Source organism: Strix aluco, chromosome 17 (assembly GCF_031877795.1).
Source record: "Strix aluco isolate bStrAlu1 chromosome 17, bStrAlu1.hap1, whole genome shotgun sequence".
NCBI lineage: Eukaryota > Metazoa > Chordata > Aves > Strigiformes > Strigidae > Strix > Strix aluco.
The window spans coordinates 11,603,587-11,628,701 of record NC_133947.1 but is presented as its reverse complement, the minus strand read 5'-3'; the positions used below and the strand labels follow the sequence as shown (position 1 = coordinate 11,628,701).

The window sequence follows — 25,115 nt, the reverse complement described above, 5'->3', positions numbered from 1 at the left end:
CCTACTGCCTTCCCTTTGGCCACTGCTTCTGCAAAAGCCATCCCAAGCTTGCAAATTCCCCTCGCCAAGAGCCAGTCTGAGTACGACAGGCACCAGTGAGCTCTCGCAGGGCAAAGCTGCTCCCTCCGCTCAGGGAAGCAGCTCCAGATGCTTCCAGCTGCTATTTGTGCCCCCGCTCTGGCAGCGCAGGCAGGAGCCGTGCTGGAGCCGTGCTGCTGCCGTGGGGCTTGTGGGCTCGTGTCCCTCCGGCTCCCCGAGGGCAGCTCTTGCCCGTCAGTGTGTGCTGGGTGGGCTCACGCTGCAGTCGAACGGCTGGGCCACGGCTGGTGGGGTCTGTGTGGGAGAGGGTCTTCATGGCTGTGGTCCCCACGGAGCAGCTACGGCAGCTCCTTTGGGCGGCTGGAGCGGGTGTCCCCAAGTGTCAGGCCTCTGCAGTGAAGGGAATTGCAGGGGGAGCAGTTTTTGAAAGAAGGGGAGAAGCTGCAACCATTTCTGCTCGCCCCTTATTTAGCTCACTTCAAACTGAGCATGGATCCAAACATCATATGGTTTAAATTTTTCAGATTCAGACTTTGGCCTCTTAGCCCATCCCTCGCTCAAAGGACCAAGACTGGATGATTAAGGGAAAACACCCTTGTGTCTGCTTCTGCTCCGCTTGGCGCAGGCCACAGCCGCTCGCAGGCGGGTGAGCAGCCGGGTGCAGGCAGGGAGGCTGCCCCGGGCTCCTTCATGGCCCAGGGAACACCACAGCCCCCAGGGCAGGGTCGCCTGGATGTGGCTACCAGAGCTTTGCACTAGCCAGCCATCCCTCTGCTGCTCTGTTAGCAAAGCAAGCTGGAGCGAGGGCTATAAATCTCATCTGGACAAGTTTCCGTGGGCTTTTCTGAACCGCTCTTTTCTGTTGATACTAAGACTGGCCAAAAAGCCGAATTTCCACCACTGGGAAATGCTAACATTTTGCATGTGGCTTTTCTGCTGAGCTGAGGCAAGAAGCACAAAGTGTCAGATTTTTGCACAAATGAGCTATTCCAAGGTACCTAATTCAGATTGTATCAAAATGTTGTATTTTATCAGTCAGAAACCTGATGGGGAATGTTGTGTCTCTGTTGAACATGCAGATAATTCCCCCCTCCGAGCTGTTGAACTTGGTGCCTCCTTATCAAACATTTGCACGTCACCGAGTCAGTGGTTTCCCTGTGGTCCTTTCTCCCAGGGAATTTTACAGTGACGCTTCCTGGCTGGGGCTGCCTCGGTGCTGAGGTTAAGGGCCCCTTTTGCACGGCAGATTGTCACCACGCTGAGGGACATGATGGGTCCTGAGCTGTCCTGAGCCGTCCTGGTGATTTCTTCTCAGCCACCCCTTTTTATCCTACAGCCTGCGGGATGCTGGTGCTTGCCACTCGGCTCCTGCAGCCCTGATGCTCAGTGCAGGAGAGAATGGCCAGAATTAGCATTTCTACCATGAAATATTGCCAAAATGGCTCGTACTGCAGGAGTTATTCTGGTCAATCCCCCTTAGTAAATCAGCTCCTGAGCTCATAACTGCAGTTTCCCTAACGGAGCTGGTGGTGCCGATTGTTTGCCATCACACGCTCGCTATTTGCAGGGCTGTAAAGCTCAACGGTTATAAAATCTCAGGGCAAGAGCCGTGGCTGCTTCTGTGTCTGTCCAGCATCTCAAACACAACCATTATATTATTAATAGTAATAATTCTTGCAAATATATTTGGGATTTGCAGTGAACAAAATGCAGCTAGCCTCAGGACAGAATCCATTAGACAAAACTTATTCACGCTTGCCAAGGGGATGCTTAAAAATAAATCTGGCTGGAGATGAATAGATGTTTTGTTGTAAATCCACAGCTACGTTGGAGAGGTCAGGACTCAGATCAATTACTGGACCCAAAAAAGCATCCTCTTACTGTGCAGAAGAGTTCAGGAGCTCCATGGAGCAGTTTGGTCTGCGCACCCGGAGGGGGAAGGAGCCACATACTTACTCATGAGCGTGACAGCGCTCTGCCTGTAGTAACTCTCATTCTTCTTCTTCCTGATGAAACTTGCATAAAGGTCAGCAAGAAAGCACAGAAATACCTGAGCACATCTTGATTTCTTGTTAGAATATCATTTCAAGACATGCTGTAATAACTGAGCCACCAGAAATATTCTGTGCTACTATTTTTTTTAATTTGAGAGTACCTGGTTTTTCAGTTTCTGTAACCCTTTTCCTCTCCCTGGGGAGGGGGGGGGGGGAGGGTTATCAGTGCTATTTAAAAGTGAAGAGAAAGAATCATCTCAAAAAAAAAAAGTTTCAGGGAAGAGACTGAAATCCCTAGTTGGGTAAAAAAAGAAAAAATTGTGGATTAGACTGTTTAAAGATAAATACTGGGAGTGGGGCAGAAGGGGAAGGAAAGCGGGCGGCTGGGGGGTGTCTGTCGGGCTGAGGACCTCACGGCTGAGCCAGGGATGCACAGAGATGTGCTGGGTTGCTTAAACTTAAATGGGCTTAAATCGCATTATCGCCAGCGCTGCATGTTTAATGTCAGAGTCCTGTGAGGGCACATTCCTGAATCCGAGCCCAGAAGATAAGAGGCTGGTTTTAGAGAGTGACTATTTGCCATTTTAAATTTGCATGTTGGCATCTTCTTCGAAGAAGAGATTATGTCGTGGACTTGGTCCGGTGTGTTAAAAGGCACAGTGCCTTTGCTGTTTGCCTTCCAGCAACAGGCCAGCACCGCCAGAGATGAAAACGGCGATTGTAGAACAGCCTGTAGAAAAGGAGCTGATTGCAAAAGAGGAAAACAAAATTCAAATATTTATAAGTCATAATTGCATCTTAGTTTTGGGTCTGGATCCAGTAGAGGCTGAGTCATCCTAACCAGCTCAGCCAGGGCTGGGGCCGGGTCCCCGCTCCCCCGCGACGCTCTCCCCTCCGGCGGCGGCTCCTCACGCCTGCTCGGGGACTGCGGGAGCGGGTGCGCCCGGGATCAGGAGGGAGAGGGGACTGTCCCCGTGTCTCTGTGCAGGCACAGCGGGGAGAAGGCATGGGGGACCCCAGGCATCCACCTGCCCCCCTCTTCGCCCTACAGTATGTCCAAAGTATTAAGGTATGTGTGAGCAGAGCATGCCCCCCGCCATGTGGTTAATTCCTTAACCCCACATCGGACGTTATGTCGAGGAGTCCCTCCCTACACATCCCCACACCAGCCAGATAGCGGAGGGGGGGCTATGAACACCCCCAAAAAGCCTCAGCACAAACCGGGCTGTGGTTTGATGCTCCAGCAAGGAGCAAGTGGGGCTGCTACCCCCAACCCAGCCGCTCTCCAGCTCCAGCTGCCCCACGGGCGTGCGGGGAGCCCGGCCACCCTCTCCCAGCCCTGGGAGGCAGCTGGGAGGCAGGAGGGAAAGCGTCGGGCCCTGCCCGGCTGTAGGGACCTTATCAGCGGGCGGCTCCTCCCAGGGAAGGGCCCCTCGGCAATGTGCTGGCCAGGGGTGATGGATCGGTGCGTGCGTGACTCCTTGTTCCTGGTGACTCATGGATTCGCTGGCCTTCGCCAGTGTCATGGGAAATATTTTTTTAATAACTCAAAAGAACAAGGCAGGGGGGGTGGGAAACAGAAAGAAAAACTCCACCACATAGTTCTCTGAAACTTCTCAAATTGTTTCTGAAGTGTCAGGTCTTGCTCTGAGTAATGGGGTTTTCAGAAATCCCTGCTGAGTGGCTGCAAGGGCTGGTCGGAGGGGTGGGCAGGGGACGGCGGAGGTGGTGCTGGCTGGGGAAATACAGCCCACGGGTCACTGGAGCCGGCCAGCAGCCGAGCGTGCCTCATAAACCAGCTAAATGGGGGTTTAAGGAGCAGACTGCTTCACCCCATTTCTTCCTGGAGGATGAAGTGACAGGGAACACCGTAGAGGATTGCTAATGGGGGAGGTGGGAGGGCTGCCAGCGCCGCTGAGCTGGTCTGGCAGCCCCGACGGGTGCAGGAGTCGGGGCGTCCGGCTGAGCCCTGAGCCCACGTGTGCGCCCCGGCACTGCTCTGCACCGGGGGAGAGAGCTGGGCATTTTCCACCTTCTCCCAGTGCTAGGGGCGAGGCGAGGGACGGCTGGAACCGTCCCCGTGTGCCCACCTGCCCGAGTGGGACTCGGGGGGACCCGCACTCCACCCAGCCCTGCATGGGGTGATGCTGCCAGCCGGGCACCCCAGGAACACCCACAGCTCCGCTCTGCCTCGTTTCGGAGCCTGACACCGGCTGCAGGGGCGACCTGGGGCTGTATTAACCCCAGGATGGGGCAGATGCCCCAGCGGGGCATGGCCACCCCTGCGTGCCAGGCTGCCTCCAAAGGGCCTTGCAGCTCCCCGGGGCTCCTCAGGGAGGCCCCGGACATGCTTTATCTTTCCCTGCTTTTCCTCAAAGCTGAAGTTTTGCCTCCTTCGGACTTCAGAGACAGGGCAACGTGGATTGCAGCCCCCTGGCATGGCGAGGTGTCCCTCCTGGGGATGGAGATGCACAGATTCAAGTGCAGAATCTGACAAAAGAGCGTTTCTCCCTGCTATTCGCCAGGTGTTAGAACAGTTTAATAAAGCAAAACCCCAAACCAGCCGGGTTTTGACCTCCTGAAAATCACTTTTCTGTTACCAGCTCCGGCTTCCAGGTAAACACAACACGCAGCCCGGCGGCGCTCGGAGCGCTGGGCTCGGGTGGGCGAAACCCCCCCGCCGCGGGGGAGCCCCCCCCAGCCCCTCACCTCACCCGCGGGGCCGCGCAGACAGAGACGCGCCCAGGGGACCGAGGCCGCCGCTCCCACGCGTGTCCCCGGCGCGACCAGGCGGTTCCCCCCGCCGCGGGCCGGGGTGCGCCGGCAGAGCCCGCGGCGGGGGCGGCCCCTCGCCCGCTGCGCGCCCCGCGGAGCCCGGCTGCCCGGAGCCTTCTCCCTTAAAAAAAAAACCACGGAGGGGAGGGGCTGCTGCTTTTTTCCCCCATCCGCCGTTTCCGGTTTGCTGCCATATTCCTCTTTTTTTTTTTTTTTTTTTTTTTTTTTCCCCTCCCCGTGGGTTCCCCCCCCCGCCCCGAAGAAGGGGTGAGCGGGGGCGGGCGAGGCAGCAGCGCGCCGGATCCGCGGCGCTGCGCGATGCTGCTGCCGGCGGCGGAGCCCTGAGCGCCCGGCGCGGCCCGGCCCGGTGCGGGCACCCAGAGCGGCGGCGGCGGGGGGCGGCGGCCGCGCCCCCGGCGCGGAGACAAAGCCGGGGCCGAGCGCTGGAGGCGAGCGGCGGGGCCGGCGCAGGCGGGAGGTGAGCGGGCGGCGGCCGTGGGGCCGGCGGGGGATGCCCCGCTATGGGGTCCGGGGACGGGGGCGGGAGGGGATGCTCGTGGTCCGGCCGCGGGGTCCGGGGTGGGGTGGGGGGATGCTCGCGGTCCGGCCGCGGGGTGCGGCGGGAGGGGTGCCCGCCGACGGGTGAGCTGGATGTGGGTCCGATCGGGGGGTGCTGGCAGCTTGGCGCGGAGGCTGTGGGTCCAGCCGAGGATGTCCAGACTCCGGTGGGGCAGCGGTGGGGGGGGGTCCGACAGCGGGGGATGCCCGCAGCCCCGTGAGCTGGCGAGGGGTCCCGACAGGGATGCTCGCCGTCTGGCTCTGGGTTTCGGTGGGGCGGCTGCGGGTCCAGCGGCGGGTGCAGATGGTGGGGTGGGTCAGCCGTGGGTCCGGCGGGGGATGCCGCTGTCTAGCGGCGCAGAAACGGGCCCGGCCGGGGACGCTGAGGGTCCGGCGGGGCGGCCGTGGGGTCCGGCGGGGCGGCCCCGCCTGCCTGCAACTCCCCTTTGTTGTGATCAGGGGCTGTGGGGGACCCCCGGGAGCGCGGGGCGGGGAGAGCCGGGCCGTATGTAGGCCAGGACATGAAATATTCATCGCCCCCCTGCTTTGATGTCTCCTGATCCGCTTCCCTTGTCGTGTTCGCTCACTGGTAATTCTGGGGCCGGTGTCCAGCCCGGGTGGGCCTGGAGAGCTGGGTCCGGCGGGCTCCTCGCTCTGCCCCTCGCCGGGGCCGGCTCCGGGCTGCTGGGGGGCTGCAGAGCCCCGGGTTGCCTGATTCAAGGCTTTATCCAGCCGGGAAGTTCCCCCATGCAGCCGGGGCGATGCAGCCCCCACGCGTGGCTGCGAGCGGTGGCACTGGCGGGTCCCCACTGTCACAGCCCCCGGAGCCACGGTGGAGCATCGTGGGTTTTGCCCTGAGCCACACTGGGGTCAGGAGGGGCTCTGACCCCTGCTCGCTGCCCGGGGGGCTGCGCAGGAGCTCGGGCAGGCTGTGCTGCGTCCGGGTGCCGTTTGGGACGGGCGTGGGGGGCAGCCTGTGGGGCTGGGGCCCACCACCAGGGCTGTGTGCGCTGGGGACCGGGGCTGGAGGGGGGGTGGCATCTCGTGGCGCTGACCCTGGCGCGGTCCTGTCTGGTGCTGAGTGTTGTCTCGGGGAGCTGCGCAGCCTCCTGCGAGACCTGCTGGAAACGAGTGGGGATCTGCCGCATCTCCCCGCGTTTTGCTGGCCCGGCACAGCACGCTCCTCCCCTGGCCCTTCCTCGCCCCGGCGGCTGCTGTCGTGTGCCAGGGCTCAGCCCCCTGGACTTGGGGCCAGGAGGGGACTCTGGTCCCAGTCCTGGTCCTGGTCCCAGTGCCATCGATCGGTAAAGGTGGCAGGGAGTGGGTTGTGCTACCCTGTGTGTGCCACCGACTCACCTGTCCTCCTGGCTCCCCAGGAGCAACGCAAAGGAAGGGACATGATGTGACTGTCCAGTGCAGCCGGGGGGGTCCCCCAAGACAGGTCCCACCACCCCGTGGCATGAGGAGATGGGGGCAGTGGAGGGTGCAGAGCCCAGAGGGTTCCTGGGGGAAGCTCCTGCCTGGGGCTGGCAGTGCCCACGCAGCGGGGACAGGGACAGGACAGCACGTACCTAGCAGTGCTGTATGCAAACTGAGCTGCGGGAAGGTGACAACAAAAGACTTGATTTTTTTCTTCTTTCTCTCCGGCTGGTGCTTCCCGGAGGAGGAGGTGTATGGCAGGAGGGAGCTGGAGAGCTTTGTTGCTCTCCTCGCAGCCAAGGAAATACCCACTGCCAGCAGTGACCTGTGCACGGGTGGGAGAACTGAGTCGTGACCAACCCTCCCAAGGTCCAGCCGTTAATGGTGGGAAGCCGTTTGTCCCTGCCAGACTTGGAGACCCCCCCAGCACCCATCAGCTCAACACACGGCTGGACCCCCCGTGCAGCACGTGTTGGTCAAACAAGGGCGGGGGGCTGGCAGGGCTGTCCGGGGAGGCGTGAGGATGGGGATGTGCAGGGGGACATCAGTGGTCTTGCACTTGAAAGCAATATCCCTTTTGTTATTTCCTCTCTGGGGCTGCTTCTGACACCTTTGCAGCCAGAGAGGTGGATCCTGGGCTGCCCTGTGCTAAGCCAGCTGTTCTGCGCCACTTCGTGCTGGCTTAGGATCCAGCCCATAGCAAAACCTTGGCCGTTGGGTGTCTGAGACGAGGCTCGTGTGCCCGCTCCCCGGGGAGCCGTGGCTCTGTAATCATTAGCCAGTTAGCGCTCCTTTGGCAGAGAAGGGCACCTTTGCTTGAAAGGTCGAGGGTCGGTTCCTGATTCCAAGATTTGACCCAGGAGCAGCAGGGCAGAGGCTCCTCCAAACACCTCACCTCGATGGCCTCACCAAAACGCAGCCCGATGGATTTTTTTTTTTTTTTTTTTTGGAGACGGGGTTATTTATGGGCTGGTGCAGCAGCAGCTAAGGGAAGTCCAATGTTCCCTGTCTCGATCGTTAGTGGCCTTGCAGTGCTCCCTGTGTGATGGAGATGCCCTAACGATAGCTCTGCCCTTTAATGACTTTGTGCCAGAGTGAGGAAAAATCATGGAGGTACCACAGGGAGGCAGAAAGGGCCGTTCCAGCCCCCGGCCAGGGAGCTGGGGAATGAGACGAAGAATGAGCTGCGGCTTGTGGTGACCGACCTATGCGGAGGCTCTGCTGCAGAGACAAGAGGCTCCTTTGCTGCCTTGGTGGCACGGAGGGGACATCAGCAGTCCTGAGGCGGGGATGGCCTTTAGCAGCGTGGGCAGCTCCCAGGAAGCAGCAGTTGTTTCACCAGGATCGCCGAGGCGGGGAGGGGGTGGGCCGTGGGGCTCCTGTGCCTCCAAAATCGCGTCTGCCTCTCCCTGCTACTGGTGCCAGGATCACGCCTGGCCTTTGAAGTCATCACAGAGCTAAAACTCTTATCTAATGAGACCTGAAGGACTTGGTCCATAATCTCTCATTTTAATAACCAGCAAATGCCTGTAACATCTTGAAAGAGAAAAGGTAGGAGCAAGCAAACAGTCTGCGCTTCCTCCCAGCATGTCTAAGGGGGGGAAAAAGCCCCCTGAGCATCACTGGGGCAAAGCGCCGTACTCCTGGCATCGCTGGGGGAAATTTGAAAGCCTATCTGAAGCGCTATTGTTTCCTGTACTGTCTATTTTGCAGCTCGGTTTCCAACTTACTCCTTTATCTCTCAGAACAATTTCCCCTCAGAGCTCACTTCTGCAGTGCTCCGCGTCTTGCCCCAGAGCCCGCCTGGAGATGCGTCCACCCCACCGGCCGCGGGAAACGGCCTCAGCAGACAGTGGCATGGCCCCACGCTGCTCCGTGCAGGAGAGATCCCTTTAATCCGATGCCTGGAGAGCAGCTTGGACCTCTGGATGGAAATAACCATCCTTGCATGGCTGTTCCTGGGACAGGAGCACGGATTGTCGCTGTTTCCAGTCCAAACTCCTCTCTTCAACTGCCTGTAGCTGCGGGTGGTGCGGACTAACTCCCCCAGGGCTTGTGTCTTGCTGGGGTTTCCGCTCATCAGCAAAAAATATGCAGTGTGTCACGGGGCTATTTTAAAGTGGGCCTTTTCTGAGCATAGCAATGCTTTGGTCCTTCATCTTTTAAATGGGCAGCAAGCTGTGAAATGGTCCAGTATATTGTGTGCTTAGCAAGGAAAAAAATAATATAATTAATTGGCTGATCATGGCTCCATCAGCATGGGCTGCAGTTGATGCTCAGGGGCACCCAGACCCCCAACTTGGCCCTGTGTTGGCACAGGCGACCTTGGCCCTGGCTGCAGTAGGAACTGGTGCTGCTTTGCACATGCCTCTGCACACACATGCTTTGAAAATAAAGCCCTGAAACAGATTTCAGGAACAAATGTGGTTTGAACCTGGGCCAGGAACCAGGACCTGCAAATCTGCGTCTTTGCACTGACTTCCCTGCAGGCTACGGATCTCCTGGCTGCCCTCGCTGCGGAGCAGGGAGGTGTTTGGGAGGGCTGGGGGCTGGCAGGGCTGCTGCAGGGCATCAGCTGCTGGGCAAGGCGGGGCTGGTTGTTGATTTTAATTCAGACCTTAAAGAAATCTTCTTGAGCCCCTTGGCTCCAGGTGGTCTCGGTGGAGAAGCAGCATCCGTAATATCCATAGGCTGGTGTGCAGTATTGGTGGGCTCGTCTGGAGGAATCTGGGGAACAGAACTGCCCGAGCATTTAAGGCAAAAATATAAGAAATGGGGCACGTGCATAGCGAGCCTGTGCTTGCCTCACAGCTGGGGAACCAGCGGAGGTTTGGGCAAGGCATGCAGCCTGGCACACGTGGTGCCCGCACCAGGAGGGCACCGGGGTGGCTTTGGGGCCCTCAGCGAAGGGCGAGCAGCCTTGCTGGGGCAGCACCTCTGCCCACACGTGATGCAGGAACACTGGTGGCTCAGGCTGTGCTGCACTTCCTTCCCCACGCTGCAAGTCTCGGAGGCCAGTCCGGAGCCTCCCAGCCCCATCCCATGCTTGACCTGTTGTGGTCTTGCTCCTGTGACCGTGAGGTTTTGGCTGGCCCCAAGCCCACTGTGTTAGGGCTGGGTGGATGGAGGAGAACCTGACTGCGTGCTGCAAAAATAGCATCCACCCAGCGTGGCTGCTCCCATCCTTCCTGATAGTGTTTGGCAATCTCAGACACCAAAAACCTGCACAATGAGGGTAAAAGCTCACTGCTGCATTGCCCCATCTGCCAAGGGTGAGGTCCAGCTTGTCCTGAGCCACGTGCCCTCTTCCCATGCAGCATCCCCCTTCCCACGCTGTGCCCCGGTTTGGGGGCAGCGTGATGGGGTTGGGTCAGTGCTAAATTGGTCCTCAAAATGTCTCACCTTGGGGCACGCTTTAGCAGGAATTTGGGGTTGGAGGTGCAGCTCTGTGTCTGCGTTTCACTGCTCCACCTTGCTTCCCCACCTGGTAAGGAGCATTGCATGCCTCAGTTTCCCTCGGGAGCACCTGGGAAGCTGCCACCGGAGGTTGGTGAGGCTTTACACCGAGTGCGAGCCTCAGTTTCCCCCTCCTGCTGCTCCTTCACCAGCCCCAGCTGCACTGCCCTGCGCCACGCACGCCCCGTGCACAAAGCTCTTCCTTAGGCAAGGCAAATACAGTCTGATCTTCATGAAGTGCTGTCACCTTCCTCACTCACCCATCCGCAGCCTCTCAGATGGTGTTTTTGATGGCTTCCTCCCCAGATCATGGCCCGGCTGGGCACTGATTTCCCCAGCCAAAACCAGCCCTCGCGACTTGGTGGTTTTGTGATGGCGGCGGCATCGAGCGATGCCATTCTGGGTTCTGGATGCTCCTGGAGTGTAAGCGCGTGCTTGGTGACTTCTGAAAAAAAAAAAAAACCAACACAAAAAGGCTGTTGGAGTCACTCCCTGTTCGGCCGAGCCCTTTCCTTCCCCTGCCCATCGGGCGAGCGTTGGCAGGGCCCTGCTGTGCCGGGGAAGGGATCGGGAAGCCTTGGCACAGCCGGGGGGAGCTGCCAGTGAGCACCCTGCTGCGCCGGGCAGGGAGGGTGTCGTGGGACGAGGAAGGGTGCATGGGTAGCTGTAACAGTCACTGCGACCAGGATGAGTTTCATGCTCCAACATCACGGGCAGTTGAGTTTGGAAGTGTGTGGGGTGGAAAGGCTCAGGGTGCTGGGACTGGTGTGTGTGCCTGGGGCTGGGCAAGGAGAGCAGCACGTGGGGCAGCTGCAGGCAGCTGCCTGCCCACCGCGGCTGCCTGCACGCGTGCACAGCTGTGTGTGGATGTGCACACACGTGTGTGTACGTACACTAATCTGAGCTCTTCTTGGTGCTTTGGGGATGGGGATAGCTCTCGTGCCGTGGTCTGGGTGGGCTGTGCTGGAGCCGCCACGAGCCACAGGTGATGGAAAGCAGAGGAGATGCCCTTCATCCCTTTGTCCTTTGTCCCTTCATCCCATCCCCGCGGGCTCTGCCCAAGAGCGGGGAGGGGGCAGCTCCGGCTCGGAGTGGTTATTTTGGGTAGGAAGGGCAGCACGAGCGAGGGCTGGAGAGATACCATGGGAGGGTACAAGGTCCACGCGTGGCTCGCCCCACGCCACTGGCTGGTGTCGCAGCTCAGGGCTGGCCCCATCCACCTCGCCCATAGCCCGTCTCCGCTCCCCAGCACCGCTGCAGCGAGCGGTGCAGGGCTGGGAGGTGTGTGGAGCCCGGCTCTCCCCTCCAGGAGCAGCAGGGATAAAAGACACCAGCTCAGCGTTTTTCTTTGTTTTTCATCTGCTCAGGCTGTTTATAGCGAGCACCGTCTGGGCTGCACCTCCTGGCCGGCTCCTCTCCCAGCAGCTCCAGCAGAGCTGCTGAGCATCCCGCTCACCCCAGGAGCGGCTGGGGAATCTGACGCAGCTTTTTGGGTATGGAAATGCTGTCTGGGGCTGGCTGATCTCCGTCTGCCCCTCAAGACCCTCCCTGGCTGCTTCCTCTGACGCATCCTGAGCGAGTTGCTTTGTTTTGGCGGTGCAGATGGGAGTGGCTGTGGGGACCAGCGTCTCTCGCGGCTCTGCCACCAGCAAAGTGGGGTCTGATGGTGCTGAGACCAGACCCACGGTCCCGGGCTGTGCCCACTGCTGTGGGCGCTGCTCCCGGTCCCATCCAGGTGAAAGCGGGAGTCGAGTGGACATTGCTGGAGGCTGGTCCTGGTCACCCAGCCTTGCCCTGCAGCCACCTGCTGCCCCCGTGGCATGTGTGCGTTAGGGCTGGTGGCCCCACGGTTCCCCAGAGCATACGGCTTGCGTCGCACACATGCCCCAGCATCCCATAGTAACCCGGGAAAATAAACTGATAATCAGCATAAATTTGCTGTGTGGGATCCTGCTTATTCATTTGAAACTGTTCAGGGATCTGCAAAGTGGGAAATGTTGGAAATGGGTGATGGATGACCCTTGGCCTCTGCTTGGCTTCTCCTTCATACCCTCCCGTTGCAGTGAACCCCGGCACGTGTCGTGCCAAGTCCCCGTGGCTCCCAGCCAGGAGCAGGGCGATGCCCAGCCCCACGGGGTTTGTGTTGAGGGTGCACATACCCTCCCTGCATCTTCCCTTGTTTACCAGCAAGTGTTTCAGTTCCTGTTCCGTGTCAGGAGGGTTGCTGGGAGGTTTCCTGCCATGGGGTCCTGTAGGACCCCTCTGCAGGGCCGGTGGGGCTGCAGCTCCAGCCCTCAAGGGCCAGTGGAGCCCTGGGGAGCTCCTCTCCTCACTGGACTGGATGGGCTGGTTTCTCTGAAAGTGGAAATGTTTTAGCAGTGACGCCAGCATGGCCAGGGGTGGTTGTAACTTGCTCAGATCCGGAGCTTTTCTGCCTCCTGCGTGTTCCTTGCCCCCTTCCTCCCCCAGCCCTGGAGGTTTGCCGCATGCCTGCACTGCTGTCCTCACCCGGGGGGGTGAGATTGCTGTGGCTCTCTGGGTGCTGTTGGGTGCGGCAGCCCTCGAGCTGGGGCACGCACAGGTGGCAGCACCATTTTGGCTGGATCTGAGCCACCCGTGAGTCACATCAGCCTCTCACTGCCACCTGCCCCTTCCCCAGGAGCTGGGCACGGGGTGGGCTGGGTGCTGCACCACAGCCGTCCCCAGAGAGCACCCGGGGCAGATGTCCTTTTACAGAAAGCAGAAGCAAACTCCATTTCCTGGAGCCTGAGGCTGGCGGCACTGGGAGACGTGCTGCAGAAATGGGGAACAGAAATCCTCCCTCTTCCTTGAGAGGCCAGCTCTTGTCACGGCGTCTCCATCTCCCCCTCCAGCGGGGCTGGCTCCTCGGCCTGGTGCTTTGCCTGGAGGATGGGAACAGGTTGATGTGATGGGCCATGGGAAGCTGGGGAATTGGGTGGGAGCACATGGATGCCAGCATGCCTGGGGGCTAGTATTAAAAATGTACATTTAGGGTGGGCATTGAACCCCCAGTGCTGAGCTAGAGGGCTGTTTTGGGGAAGCATCACCCTGTGGCTCCAGGCAGTCCCAGTGGCCAGGGAGCTCCAGCTCCTAGTGCCAGCCCAGCTTGACATTGGTGCTCCCCGGCCCCACAGGCACTCCTGCCCTTGGAAGCATTTCCTTTCTGTTTCATTCTCCTGGACTTGGCAGGAGGAGAGTGGTGCCCTCATCACCTGCTTGGGAGAAGCCGGCTTCAGGTTAACACAGGCCGAAGGCTTTGTGTGCCCTTGGAAAGCATTTGCTGGAGCTGGTTGGGCAATTCCTGGCTTTGGCAGGTGTCCTGGTGGGAATGCTGGAGGCGCAGGCTGAGTCGGGCTGGGTGGCACTGGTAGGCATCATCCCTGCTCCGACGCGGAGCAGCGCCAGCGAGGTCAGGCTGCACGGCACCTGGCCAGCTTTGAGCATCTCCTGCTGGAGATCCCACCACCTCTCTGGCCCCTGTTCCTGTACTGGACCACCCTCATGGTGAGAAAGCTTTTTTTTTTCCCCATCTCTAATTGTCAGGATGCCCTTGCAGTGCAGAAGGAGATGGGGGATGTGAGGTGCTCCCCTCTCCCCCGTGGCTCCCCTTTCTTCTGTGTGTGCAAGCAGCAGGCTTGGGCTGGGTTTTTTCTCCATCCCAAAGCTCTCCCAAAGTGCTCATGCATGGATAACAGGGAACAGCAGGGGCTCCAGGACCCTTCAGTCAACTTTTGTTTCTTCCCTGACCCCAAATGCTTCCTAGCAGCACCCTGGACCTGGGGGTTCTCCCTTGGACCAGAGCGTGGGGCTGGCAGAGCTGCAAGAGCCCTGATTTTTGGGGTGGCTTTGTTGCTGTATAGGGGTGAGAAGGGGTGATGGGGCACTGCTGGCTGCCCACGCTCCCTTGTTGCAGCAGCGGCTCCCCGTGCAGCCCTTTGCAAGGGGCTGCAGTTCCCAGAACCCACCACACAGCACAGCTCCGTGGGGAATGCCAGGGAGTGGTGTGCCAGGAGCTCCCACAAGCTTTGCTCAGTCACGGGCTGGTCAGGAAAGGTGGCTGCCAGCTCCCCCCAGAGCCGTCCATGCCACTTAGTGATGTACATTAAAATCCCACTGCCTCGGTGGAAGCTTTGAGTGCGCACAGCTTTGCCTGCTCCCAGGGACCTGGTGCATGGGGCTGTGGGTGAGCATCGCCGTGGGCCAGCCCAGGATTCCCACATTCCCACGCCAGGGGATCTAAAGACATGGCCCCATCGGTACCCAGGTCTGCTGCAGTGCGGTGATGGGGATGTGACACAGCGTGGCAATGGCCACCTTCCCTTCTCCCATCCCTTGGGGGAGAAGAAGGCTTAAAACCGAGCGCTTGGCAGCTTGGCACCAAGCAGCACAACTTGCCACACGTCCTGCTCGCTCCGAGCAGCCACTTGCGTTCTTTTGGGGAGATAAGGCTTGCGACTTTTTCTTGCCAGCCTTACACAAGATGGTGCTTGTGGGGTGCCAACTGTCCTTACCCGGCTTCGGGGTGCTGCGGGGGGCACTGCCTGCAGCTGCGTGCAGCTGCTGGTGTTGGCAGAGCTGCTGCTTGTTGCCCTGGCCAGCCAAAATCTGCCTGTCAAGGGGCCAGCCCTGCGACAGTGGGGAGAGCTCGAGCTCCCTGCACAGCTCCCTGTGTGTGTGTTTGGTGTTTCCCAGTTTCTTGGCCATATTAACATCCAGAACCTGCTTTTGGGTTTCTCAGGGGTTTGTTTTGGTCTTCTAAACTCCCTGTTTTGTCAAATCTTTTCGGAGGCATTTTGCATTGCTCTGGACCACGACTCTCCCCCATGCTTGGGGGGATAAATTTGGATGGCAGATTTAATTATCCTTTCCCCTTTTGTGACCCACTGGCCCCTGCTAGCTTGGGCTGTGGAGCTTTAATTAAGATGGTTTTAAATTTAACGGGAGTTGACAGGGTCAGATGGGAGGGGCTGGGACTTACATACGTGGGGGCTGTGTAGCCAGGCCCCTGCACAGCAGCCGTGCTGCCATCCCCTGTCCTCCGCCAGTGATTCCTGTCATCTGGGAGAGTGTTCTGTCAGCTGGGGGGGGGCTGGGGTGCCTTAACTCAGGTGCCTTCGACATGCAGTCGCTGGGCGAAGTGGGGGTCTCGGGCAGGCATGGGGGCAGCTGTCCGTGGCTTCCCTGGTCCCCGAATTGGAGCTGAGAGATAAAGTGAGCATCTCTGCACCTCTCCTTCTGGTTTAGGAATCAGTGCAGGTGAGAAACGAGTGTCCTTGCGGAGGAGAAGGGCTGGAGGCGCAACCCAGGCCCTCACTGCGTCAGCCAGGCAGGGAGAGGGTCTGCAGCATCAAACTCTGGTTTGCGGGGCCAGGGGAGCAGCTCCCCATTATTCACTGGCCCTTGGGACTCATTGCAGCAGGGCTGGTCCGAGCCTGGCAGAGACGTGCGTCTATGTTCTCCCCTTGTACCGAGCAAAGCCTGATATCATGGGACAGGGGACAGGAATCGCTTTTTCCATGGGGGACAGGGTGACCTGCTGTATTTGGGTGACAGGAGGTGATGGTGGGCTGAGCTGGGGCAGCGAGGCTTTTGCCAGAGCACCTGGGGCTGTTCCAGCCGTGATGTTTGCCATGGGAAAAGGCAAAACTCCATTAGCATCCCCTGAGACCAAGGGGGAAACTGCTGTGTGAGCGTGTCCGGGGCTGCATTTCCTACCAAAATGCGGGGAGGGAGCAGGGGGCGATGCGGGGAGAGGGACGGGGTGTGGGGTGTTTGGGTACCACCTCGCAGTGGCTACGGTAGCACCGACCAAGCAGTAATTCATCGCCTGTGGCGCGGTGCTGGGGTGCTGACCCCACTGTCTGGGTGCCACCGTCTCAGGGGCAGCGCTGCCGCCTCTTTGTGCTGCCTGTGCAGGGGGACACAGGGGACGGCCAAGTGCCCTTCGGCTCTCGGCTGCCTGCCCACCTCCAACCTGGGATCTCTGGTTTTAACAGCACATCTCGGAGGCAGCTTCTGTTTGTTCTGTGTGGATCTGCCCCGGCTGGACCCCGGTCCTGCTGGGAGGGGGTCGGTTCTGCGCAAAGGGGGATGGAGTGGGCTGGGGTGGGTTTGGGATCACCGCTCTCTGCTCCTTCCCATCCCTGGTGCCTGCTGCTGTGGGCTGGGTGCTGTGAGGCTGCTTTGTCTCGCCCGCCGTCCTGCACGCTTCATTTTTCAGTCTGGTGTGAGACAGTTGCAGTTATTAATCTCACTGGGGCTTTGCAAGCCAGGGACGTGGCTTGGCTCCCTCCGGCAGCGGGTGGGTGCTGGTGCCCCAGCCCTTCACCCACCTTTCCCCCAGCACCCACCCCATCCCCTTTGCTGGAGGTGCCCCTCAGCACCCACCCACCTCCTGAGCAGCCCCAAGGACAGAGCTTGTTTTGCTGGAGATGTCTCTTCCCCACGGCTCGGTGTCTGGTGTTGGGCCCCAGCCTGTCGCGGCATTTCCCAAGGTTTCTGCTTCTGCCTTGCAGAAGCCGTACTGCTGTGTTTTGTCTGCTCCCAATCAGTGTCTTTTGTTAGTGTCTTTGAAAAGAAGATAAGATCGCTTCCCCCTTCGCCGCCAGCCCTGCTATCAGCCTGGCGATACCACAGCCATTGTATCCTTGAGCGATCAGGGAGCAGCGGAAAACAGCCGGAGTGGGACCTGTTGGAGAGCAGCGGTTCCCCTTGCTGTTGTCTTTCCAAGAGCATCTCTGCCGTGGGGAGGTAGGGCAGTGGGTCGAGCCTTTTTTCACATCCCAAGTTGCCAGTTAGTTTGGGGGGGCAGAAACGGCGGGGACGCGGGTCAGAGGGGCAGGAATGCTGGGCAGGTTGGGCGGCATTTCCAGCGCCGGTGGGGGAGGACAGGGATGCCGCTGTCTCGTGTGCCGTGATTTGATCCGAGCTGAGTTGTGCAGCTGAGTGTGCTTCATTTTTAATTGCTTTTGGAGAGGGGAGGGTGGGGGTGGCTCCTTGCTGGGGCTCTCTCCTTGCTGTGGCCTCTGCCCTGGGCAGGTTATGTGACGGGGCTCAGCCCTGGCGCTCTCTCCTCTGGCTGCGGCTCAGCCCAGCTGCTGCCTGGGGGCGTCTGGGAGGGCCGGGGAGACCCTGAATGCAGAACCCAGCAGCACATGGGGATGGCAGTGCTGGAGGGTGCCTGAGCCCAGCCGTGGCTGTGCTGGTGACACGCTAGCTGGGATCACAGCCCTGCTACAGGGCAGAAAGCAGGGCTGTGCCAGGCTGCTGCCGGAGCAGCTGCTTTCAGCCACCAAATACCCAAACCTGGGAGCGTGAGGGATGTACGTGCATCCGTCTGCCTGGCAGCCATGCAGGGACCTGTCCCTTCCCCTTCGGAGGGCCTTGCACCTTGCCACCCCAGCACGTGGCTGACCCCAGGCTGAGGCATATCTGGGTTTCCCTGGTGGTTTTTTTGGTCCTATTTTGTCTAAACATGGCCATGACCTCGCAGCGTGTGCCCGGGAACCCAAGTGGCACAGCGTGCATGGGCGGTGGGGACACGGACACCACGTGCGTACGCGGCGCAGCCTTATTTGTATGTGCTACAGCCCGGAGTTGAGACTGCAGCTTCCCCCACCTTCCATCCCGCTGTGCAATTATTGCTGGTGAATATTAGTCAAGTACAAATTACAAACCATTCAAAGTCTTAAAGAGCTGTCAATCAGCTGCTGCTTATTATCCTAATCAAATGCACTAAAAATAGTGACAAAACTTATTACCAGGGGGAAGGGGAGGCCATCAAAATAAACCTGTGGTGTGGCACATCCCCTGCATGGCAGCCACTGCCCCAGGCGCCCACCCAGCGAGAGGGACACGGGGCGGCTGCCCAGCATTATGCTGACCCCACGGAGGTTTGCTCGGTGATTTCCACCATCATGCCACAGTGTTTGCAACGTAACAAGCCTGGTGTGTGCTCCATGGGGCCCTGCACTGTGGTCCGGGTAATACATGGGCTGAGCAGGTCGGGTTGGGGCAGCTGGGGCAGGGGAGGCTGCGATGGCAGCAGCTGGAAGGAGGCTGGGGTAGCAGCAGCTCTTTTTCCTTTCCTGCTGTCTCTGTCTGAGCCCTCTCCTCACTACACCTTCGTGGCTGAAGGCCCTTGCACGAAGGCAGGAGGCTGTGGCTGGTCTCACTTCCAGGCCTGCTGCCAGCCAGGTTAGATGCCAGGGCAGCAAAAAGCTGCCCACCCTGTCCCCATCCATCTGGAATGTTCCCCCTGGATGAGATGTAAAACCTGGGCTCCAGCTGGGACAGGAACCTGTTGAGATGCTGCCTGGGGCTGTGAAGCTGAGGGTGCTGCAGGGGCTGAATCCCCTCTGTGCCCTGCAAGTGGGAGTCCCTCGGGGGCTGCTGAAGCCTCTGCCCAGCACTGGGTGAGCAGGGCTGGCTGGAGAGAGATTCCTTTTCAGTATGAGAGAGCGGAGAAGGGGCAGTTCCTGCAGGGTCTGGGGGCTGGGAGCAGGTGGCAGAGCCAGGCAAGTGACTGCTCTGGCTCTGTAGGACCCTGCCTTGCTCTGCTTTTGTCCCAAAGCCACCGGTTTGTCCCTGAGCCACTGCTGCTGACAAGTGTCCCTCCATCATGTACACTTGTGACAGGAAACTCTCCTTTTTGAAAATTTGGCTAAAACATGCTTTTCTAGTTGCATCAGGGCTTGAGCAGCACAAGGTGGTCCCAGACCTTGTGCGTGGTTCATGCCATAGCATGTGCTGCTGGGGAGGGAGAAGGTGACTCTCATTCCAGGGGACAAGGTCCCTGGTTGGTGGCCAACCCTCCCTGCCACTGGTGCCAGCCATCCGGAGGTGGGGTGGCAGGGCTGAAGACACTGCTGTGTCCAGAGGAACTGGCTCTCCTTCTCCCCTGAAAAAATCCCTCGGCGGGCTGGGGGTGCCTGTGCTCCCCTCTCACCCCGTGACGTTGCTCAGGGCAGCTCCAGCCGCCTCCTCTCCCATCCCCGGGTGGGTTTGATGAAGTGGAGCAGAGAATCGTCCCCTCTTCACACATGAGAGATCAGAGCGAGTGGGTGTGAGCTGCCAGCCCCGTGCTGGAGGGATGGCGAGGAGGAGGAGGAAGAAGGCAGCGGCAGCCCTGAGCACCAGACTGTGGCACGGGGGGAGAGGGCGGCGGGGTGCGGGGACGGCGGCGGCTGCTGCGGGTGCTGACGTCCCCTCTGTCTCGCAGGCTGCGGCGGGAGCTGAGCTGACTTCGCCGGCGGCCCCTCCCCACCCCGCAGTGAGGCTGTAGCCAGAAAGCACTGGTAAGGCATCTCCGATGGCCCGGGGAGGGGGGACCAGGCTGCTTTGCTGAATGAACCCACCTGGGAAAAGGGAAACCCCTCCAGCCCCATGGCGGGGCTCAGGTGTGGGGTACCGGGTGCTCTGCAACAGCCGGATTTGGCCCTTGAGCATCCATGGGTGGGTAAGGTGCTGGGTGCAGGAGCAAAAGGCAGAGCCCTCCCTTCGTCCTTCCCACCCTCGGGTGCTCCCCGCGGCGTGGCTGGCGCGTGGGGGCAGAGCTGAGGCCTCGCAACTCGGCACCACGGTGGTTTGCGATGTGCCGCCGGCGCTGACCCTGGGGAGCGGAAAGCAGGGGAGTTCCTGCAGGCTGCGACGTGCCCGGGGTGCTAATCCCCGCCGCAGGAAAGCTGCCTCGCATCACTCGGAGGCGAGTGCCAGGAACGCTGGCCACGCTCCAGCCCGCCGCCGCCGTGCATCCCCTGCCGAAAGCCAAGGCCCCGGCTGGGCTGGGGAGCGGTGCTGAGCCCCCCATCCCAGCGCTGTCGGCTGCAAAAAGCACGGGAGCAGGGAAATACGCTGCCAGGCATCAGCCCTGGCTGGATGTTGGTGGCTCTGAGCATGCCTGCAGCCTGTTACATGTAGAAGTACTGTACTTTAGACATAAATACAGCATAGCTGCTGGCAGTGGGTAATTTTTGCAATCTGGACGCTGTGATGCTGTCCCACAGCTCCCAGTGATGCTGCTGGGGTGTGCTGGGGCCGGGCAGTGGGTTTACCCCCTTCCTTCTCTGCCCCTTGGCTCTGGAGGGGGGTTTGTCACTGGCTCTGCTGGAGGCAGGGGGGTCTCTCCCCACTGGTGGGGCTGGTGCGTGGCCCCTCTTCCCCCAGGGACCTGAGTGCACAGCACATTCCTGCTGTCATTAATAACTCCTCTGCCAGGCTCTTGCACAACTCCCTGCCTCCTCCCAGGGGGAATTTGCACCCTTTCCTCACTGGCGGCCACAGCAGCAATGCAGGGTGGTGGGGGATTTCTCAGGGTCCCCTCTCCTTCCTGGGGGCAGGTGGGGAACATCCTCCCTAGGGCAGCTACAGAGCTAAAGCCGCATGGTCACGTTGGCTGAGTTACCTGGGGCTCAGAGCTGAGATTGCCAGTTTTGGGGTTGCCAGCCTACATTTTGCACTAGCCAAATTGAAGCGAGGTGTTTTTAGGTGCAAAGCTGGAGAGCTTGGAGCAGGGCTTGCTGCGCTGCAGCCCCTTCCCCAGAGGACCTGAGGCTCGTGCCTCCTTCCTCTCCTCCACTCCCATCTTCGGCTCCTGCAGCCTGTCAGAGCAGCACGTCCTGGCGACCAGCACAGACCCAGCAAAGCCCTTGCCAAGGAGGGTCAGTGCCCAGGCACGAGCTGGGAGCTTGCAATGTGTGCTGGAGAGCTCTCCCTCCCCAAAACCACTGCGCAAGGAGGGATGAATTCACAGTCCGTGGCATCCCCAGTCAGGACATGCCTGGGAGATGCATGTTTTGTGCCTGCAGTGTGTCAAGGCAAGGAACCCCCCTGCTTTGGAGATATTGGGGAAGTGCCTGGGAGTTCCACTCTCCCCTTTCTGTGCTTTTCTCCTGGCACGTTGACTATTTTATACTAATTTCTCTCAGTGCACTGATAAATCAGTTGCCGACCCAGGCTGGCAGCCCCATGGGGTGTGCCTGGGGGACATTTGTGTCCCCAAAGTACTGCTAAATCTGCCGCCCCAGCTGGGGTGTTTTCCTGCCTGGGGAAGTGCTGCTTCCAGGGGAAACTCTGAGCAGCTGCGCCCCTGGCTCACGGTCGCGTGGGCAGTCACAAGCCGCACGGTCACAGCCCCGCTGTGCCCCCACTTTCCTCCCTGTGCTGCCGCTGCCACCCCAGGAGCGCCAGCGGGTGCCGGAGCCCCGGGTGGAGGTGAGAGAAGGGCTGGTGTGGGATGGGGAGGTTCACTTTCCTTAGTGGTGGGGTTTTTTTCTTGTCATTTCTAAGGTCCTGCTTTCCCCCGCAGTTCTGCTTTAGTATCTTCTGCACCAGGCTTTTAAAAGTGAATTTATTTATGGGACAGACCCCCCCTCCCCTTCACCATGGGATCTGCCTCTGGATTGCCAACAGCGATGATTTGCAACTGCAAAGTTTATATTTGACCTTACTTTGCTCCGAGGCCCCCAAAGCCCAGCACAGATATGCGTGGGCCAAGTCCTGTGGCAGATAGAGGCATCGGTCCCTCCTCGTTGCATGCATGTGTAGGAGGAAGAACAGCTCTGCTCCCCGCTGGAGCGGCTGCTGTAGCCATACCCAGCCCGAAAAATCAGTTTATTCAGATTCCCAAACGCTGGCATGGTTTGATCCAACCAGCATGGTTGCAGCTGAAGCAAACCTGTGTGGAAGCGAGACAGGGGATGCTGCTGGTCCTCTGTGCAGTTTGGGAGCTGGAAAACAGTGGATGGAAAACGGTAGATGGAAGTTGAGTCTTTTGGAAGATAAGCCCTGCTGGTCAGGCAAAGCCCTCACTGTGGGGAGGGGAGGTGGGAGGGGGCAGCGCTTGTGCCTCGCACCCCTCAACTTCCCCCTGGCCGGAGCCGGGGGGGCTCTGCCCCGCCGACGCTGGGGCTGTGCAGGCTGCTGGAGCTGCCCTGTGGCTCTGGCCCTGCTCGTGGGGGCTTGGCCCAAGTTTCTCTCAAAACATGGGTTAGAAAAAACATCTGTTGGGTGAGGCTGAGCCCTCGGCAAAGCCTTGTGGGTGGCTGCATCCAGATCCACACCCCATGAGCAGCGGCTGTCTCCTCTGCTCCTTCCCTGCTTGTTTTTTCTTACCAGAGATACTCTCCCTGGTTGTCTCCACCTCCCTTTTCACTCCTGCCATGCATGATCTAGCCTAAATATTTCCTTCCATAGCTTCAGGACACTGCTGGGTATCCTGCCATCTTTGGAGACTGCAAATAATTCCCTTCCTTCATTTATATCATTACCTTGAAGGTATTTATAGAGCATGGTCTTGAGTGGAAAGGAAGGCATGACTATATATAAAGCCAAGATCCCTTGGTCCTTAGCCGCTAACTGCCTGAAACTGCTCCTGATTTAAACTTTTTTCCTGTTTGCTACACGTTTTGGACTTCACAGTAACATCCTCAGCATTTAAATCCCTGTCCTGAGCAAGCAGAACGATGCAGCTATGGGTTCTCCAAATTTCTGCCATCGGAGGAATCCAAACTTGTGAATATTTGTCTGGGTCTTGTCTTCTCCTGTCCTTACCCTGGTAGAAACCCTCGTGTAGGAGGAAACATGGCTGGGTAGGGGCCTGAACTACATCCCACAGTGGGCACCTGGCCCCGGGACATCTGCAGCCGCTCTCCTGAGCACCGGTCCAGGCTCCACGCTCAGCATCCTCCCCCCACAATCCCGCAGCTGAAAATGCTTCCCTCTGCTCCCACAGCACGCCCTGGCAGCTCGCTCCCAGCATCTCGCTGGCTGTGGCAGCCACGCGGGAGGTGGCTCAGCGTTAATGAGGGACGATGCTGTCCCAGGGCAAGGACAGGATGGCCAGACTTTCTGGCAGCTGAAGCTTGAACAGACTCCAGAGGTTGTTTTGTTTCCTAGTGGGCAGACTCATGCAAGCCCTGGGAGGCAGCTTAACAATAATAATAATAATAATAATAATAATAATAATAATAATAATAATAATAATAGAAGCCCTCTGCATGTGTGTCTGTCTTCTGCAGCCCAGGACCATGGGGAGCAGCAAGAGCAAGCCCAAAGACCCCAGCCAGCGCCGACGCAGCCTGGAGCCCACCGACAACGCCCACCACGGGGGCTACCCAGCCTCGCAGACACCCAGCAAGGCGGCTGCTCCCGACGCCCATCGCACCCCCAGCCGCTCCTTCGGGACCATGGCTGCTGAGTCCAAGCTCTTCGGAGGCTTCAACACCTCCGACACGGTCACCTCGCCGCAGCGTGCTGGGGCGCTGGCTGGTCCGTGTGGGCTGGGGCTCGGCGGGGCAGGGAGGGTCTGTTGGGTCTTTGTGGGTTTTGTTCCAGCTGCTTCTTGTGGTGATGGGGTCTTCTGCTTCTGAGGGACACTGGCTTTGAGCTAGAGGGGGAGCAGATCAGTGTCTTACTGGCTGGCGGGAGGATGGTGGGAGAGGAGGGTCTCAGTGAGGTCACCCAGCACCGTGCCGTGGCAGTGCCGGTGGCTGTGCCTGGCCTGAGTGCTCTCTCTCTCTCTGTTGCAGGTGGAGTCACCACCTTCGTGGCCCTCTACGACTACGAGTCCCGGACCGAAACAGACTTGTCCTTCAAGAAAGGAGAGCGCCTGCAAATCGTCAACAACACGTGAGTGTCCCTGTCCCTGCAGCCAAGCCCCGTTGTCCCTCCTGCGGAGCCCCCGAGCCCAGCCCTGGCAGGGCCAGCTCTCCCCAGTGATGGGTGTTCAAAGAGGGATGCGCCAAAACTCGCACGGACACAGTGACTTGTCCGAGGACATCAGCGTTGCCGGCGATCATTTGCCTGCCCCCGTGTCCTCCCAGCCCTGCTGCTGGTCACTGTTGCCTTGCAGCCTTGTCACCAAGCCACCTTCTCTGCTTGCTCCAGCGCAGGGCTGCGTCCCTGCCGGTCCCCTGTCCCCATCAGCGCTCAGCTCCCTCTCGTTTCCCTGGACACATCTCCTCAGCTTCACGGGTGCTTTCCCTTGTGCTTACTCAGTGCCTCTGATCTCAGCTTCTCTCTTGACTCTTTTTTCTCTCCTCTGTGCCATGCTGTCATTTAGAAGAAAAGTGGACGTCAGGTGTGTATTCCAGATTATTACTATGATTATTGTTAAATGGCAAAAGCCTGTCTGCTGCCCATGTTAGGGTAAGGTTGGGTGGAGCGGGGCTGGGAGGAGATGGTTGCCCGATGGTTTTGTGGTTGCCCCATGGTTTGTCCTCCCTGAGCGACTGGGGCAGAGCAGGGGAGCCCCTTCCCATGCCAGGGAACTGCTCCATCCAGAGCTGTGTCTGCACCCAGGAGCTCTGAACCTGGCCTGCTTTCCTAGTCTATGCCTGGCACCTCTCTGCAGTCCTTTTTCAGTTGGCTCTCTGCTCCCTCCTGGCCTTTTTTGCATTTATTTTTACATCTTTTATTTTTATTTTTTGTGTGTGGCTCAGGGGACTCAAGCACTTCCTTAGGGGTCTGACTCCCGCTTGTTTGCTCTCCATCCTGGTCACAGCAGCACACCCATCGCTTGCTGCGTAGAGCAGGGCAGTGTGACTAGCCAGAAGATGCTCCTAAACATGATCCTGTATTAAACCCACGTGTGGCCTGTCCTGACACAGTCTGGAACCTGCCTGGTGGACCCACTGTCCCCAGCCATGGGGTTGCCACAGGGTCCCTAGGGTCTGCAGTGCCCGCTGGCCCCTCCGCTGTGGCCGTCCAACCTGGGCACCCAAAACAGCTTTGCAGAGTCAAAGGGTGGAAAGATGGGGGAACGTCCTGGGGGTGGTATTTCTCCTGCAATGGTCAGGCAGTGTTGAACAAACATGTTTTCAATTTGATCCGTGTTCTCCTTGTTCCAACGCTGTT

General features: G+C 59.3%; 1 protein-coding gene across 4 annotated transcripts in view; it reads left to right on the top strand.

Annotated features, from left to right (window-relative positions):
• The first annotated feature begins 5,180 nt into the window (after positions 1–5,180).
• Positions 5,181–25,115, top strand: part of SRC (SRC proto-oncogene, non-receptor tyrosine kinase) — a 30,615-nt gene continuing 10,680 nt past the window's right edge. The window contains exons 1-5 of one of the 4 annotated variants that reach the window (XM_074843521.1): positions 5,201–5,286; positions 19,483–19,558; positions 23,279–23,528; positions 23,789–23,888; positions 24,322–24,339. In XM_074843521.1, the coding sequence (XP_074699622.1) occupies positions 23,288–23,528; positions 23,789–23,888; positions 24,322–24,339 (359 nt within the window). In that variant the 5' untranslated portion in view covers positions 5,201–5,286; positions 19,483–19,558; positions 23,279–23,287. Of the gene's footprint in view, positions 5,287–16,995; positions 17,013–19,482; positions 19,559–23,278; positions 23,529–23,788; positions 23,889–24,321; positions 24,340–25,115 lie in introns of those variants that run through there. The other 3 variants (XM_074843522.1, XM_074843523.1, XM_074843524.1) reach the window with 3 other exon arrangements.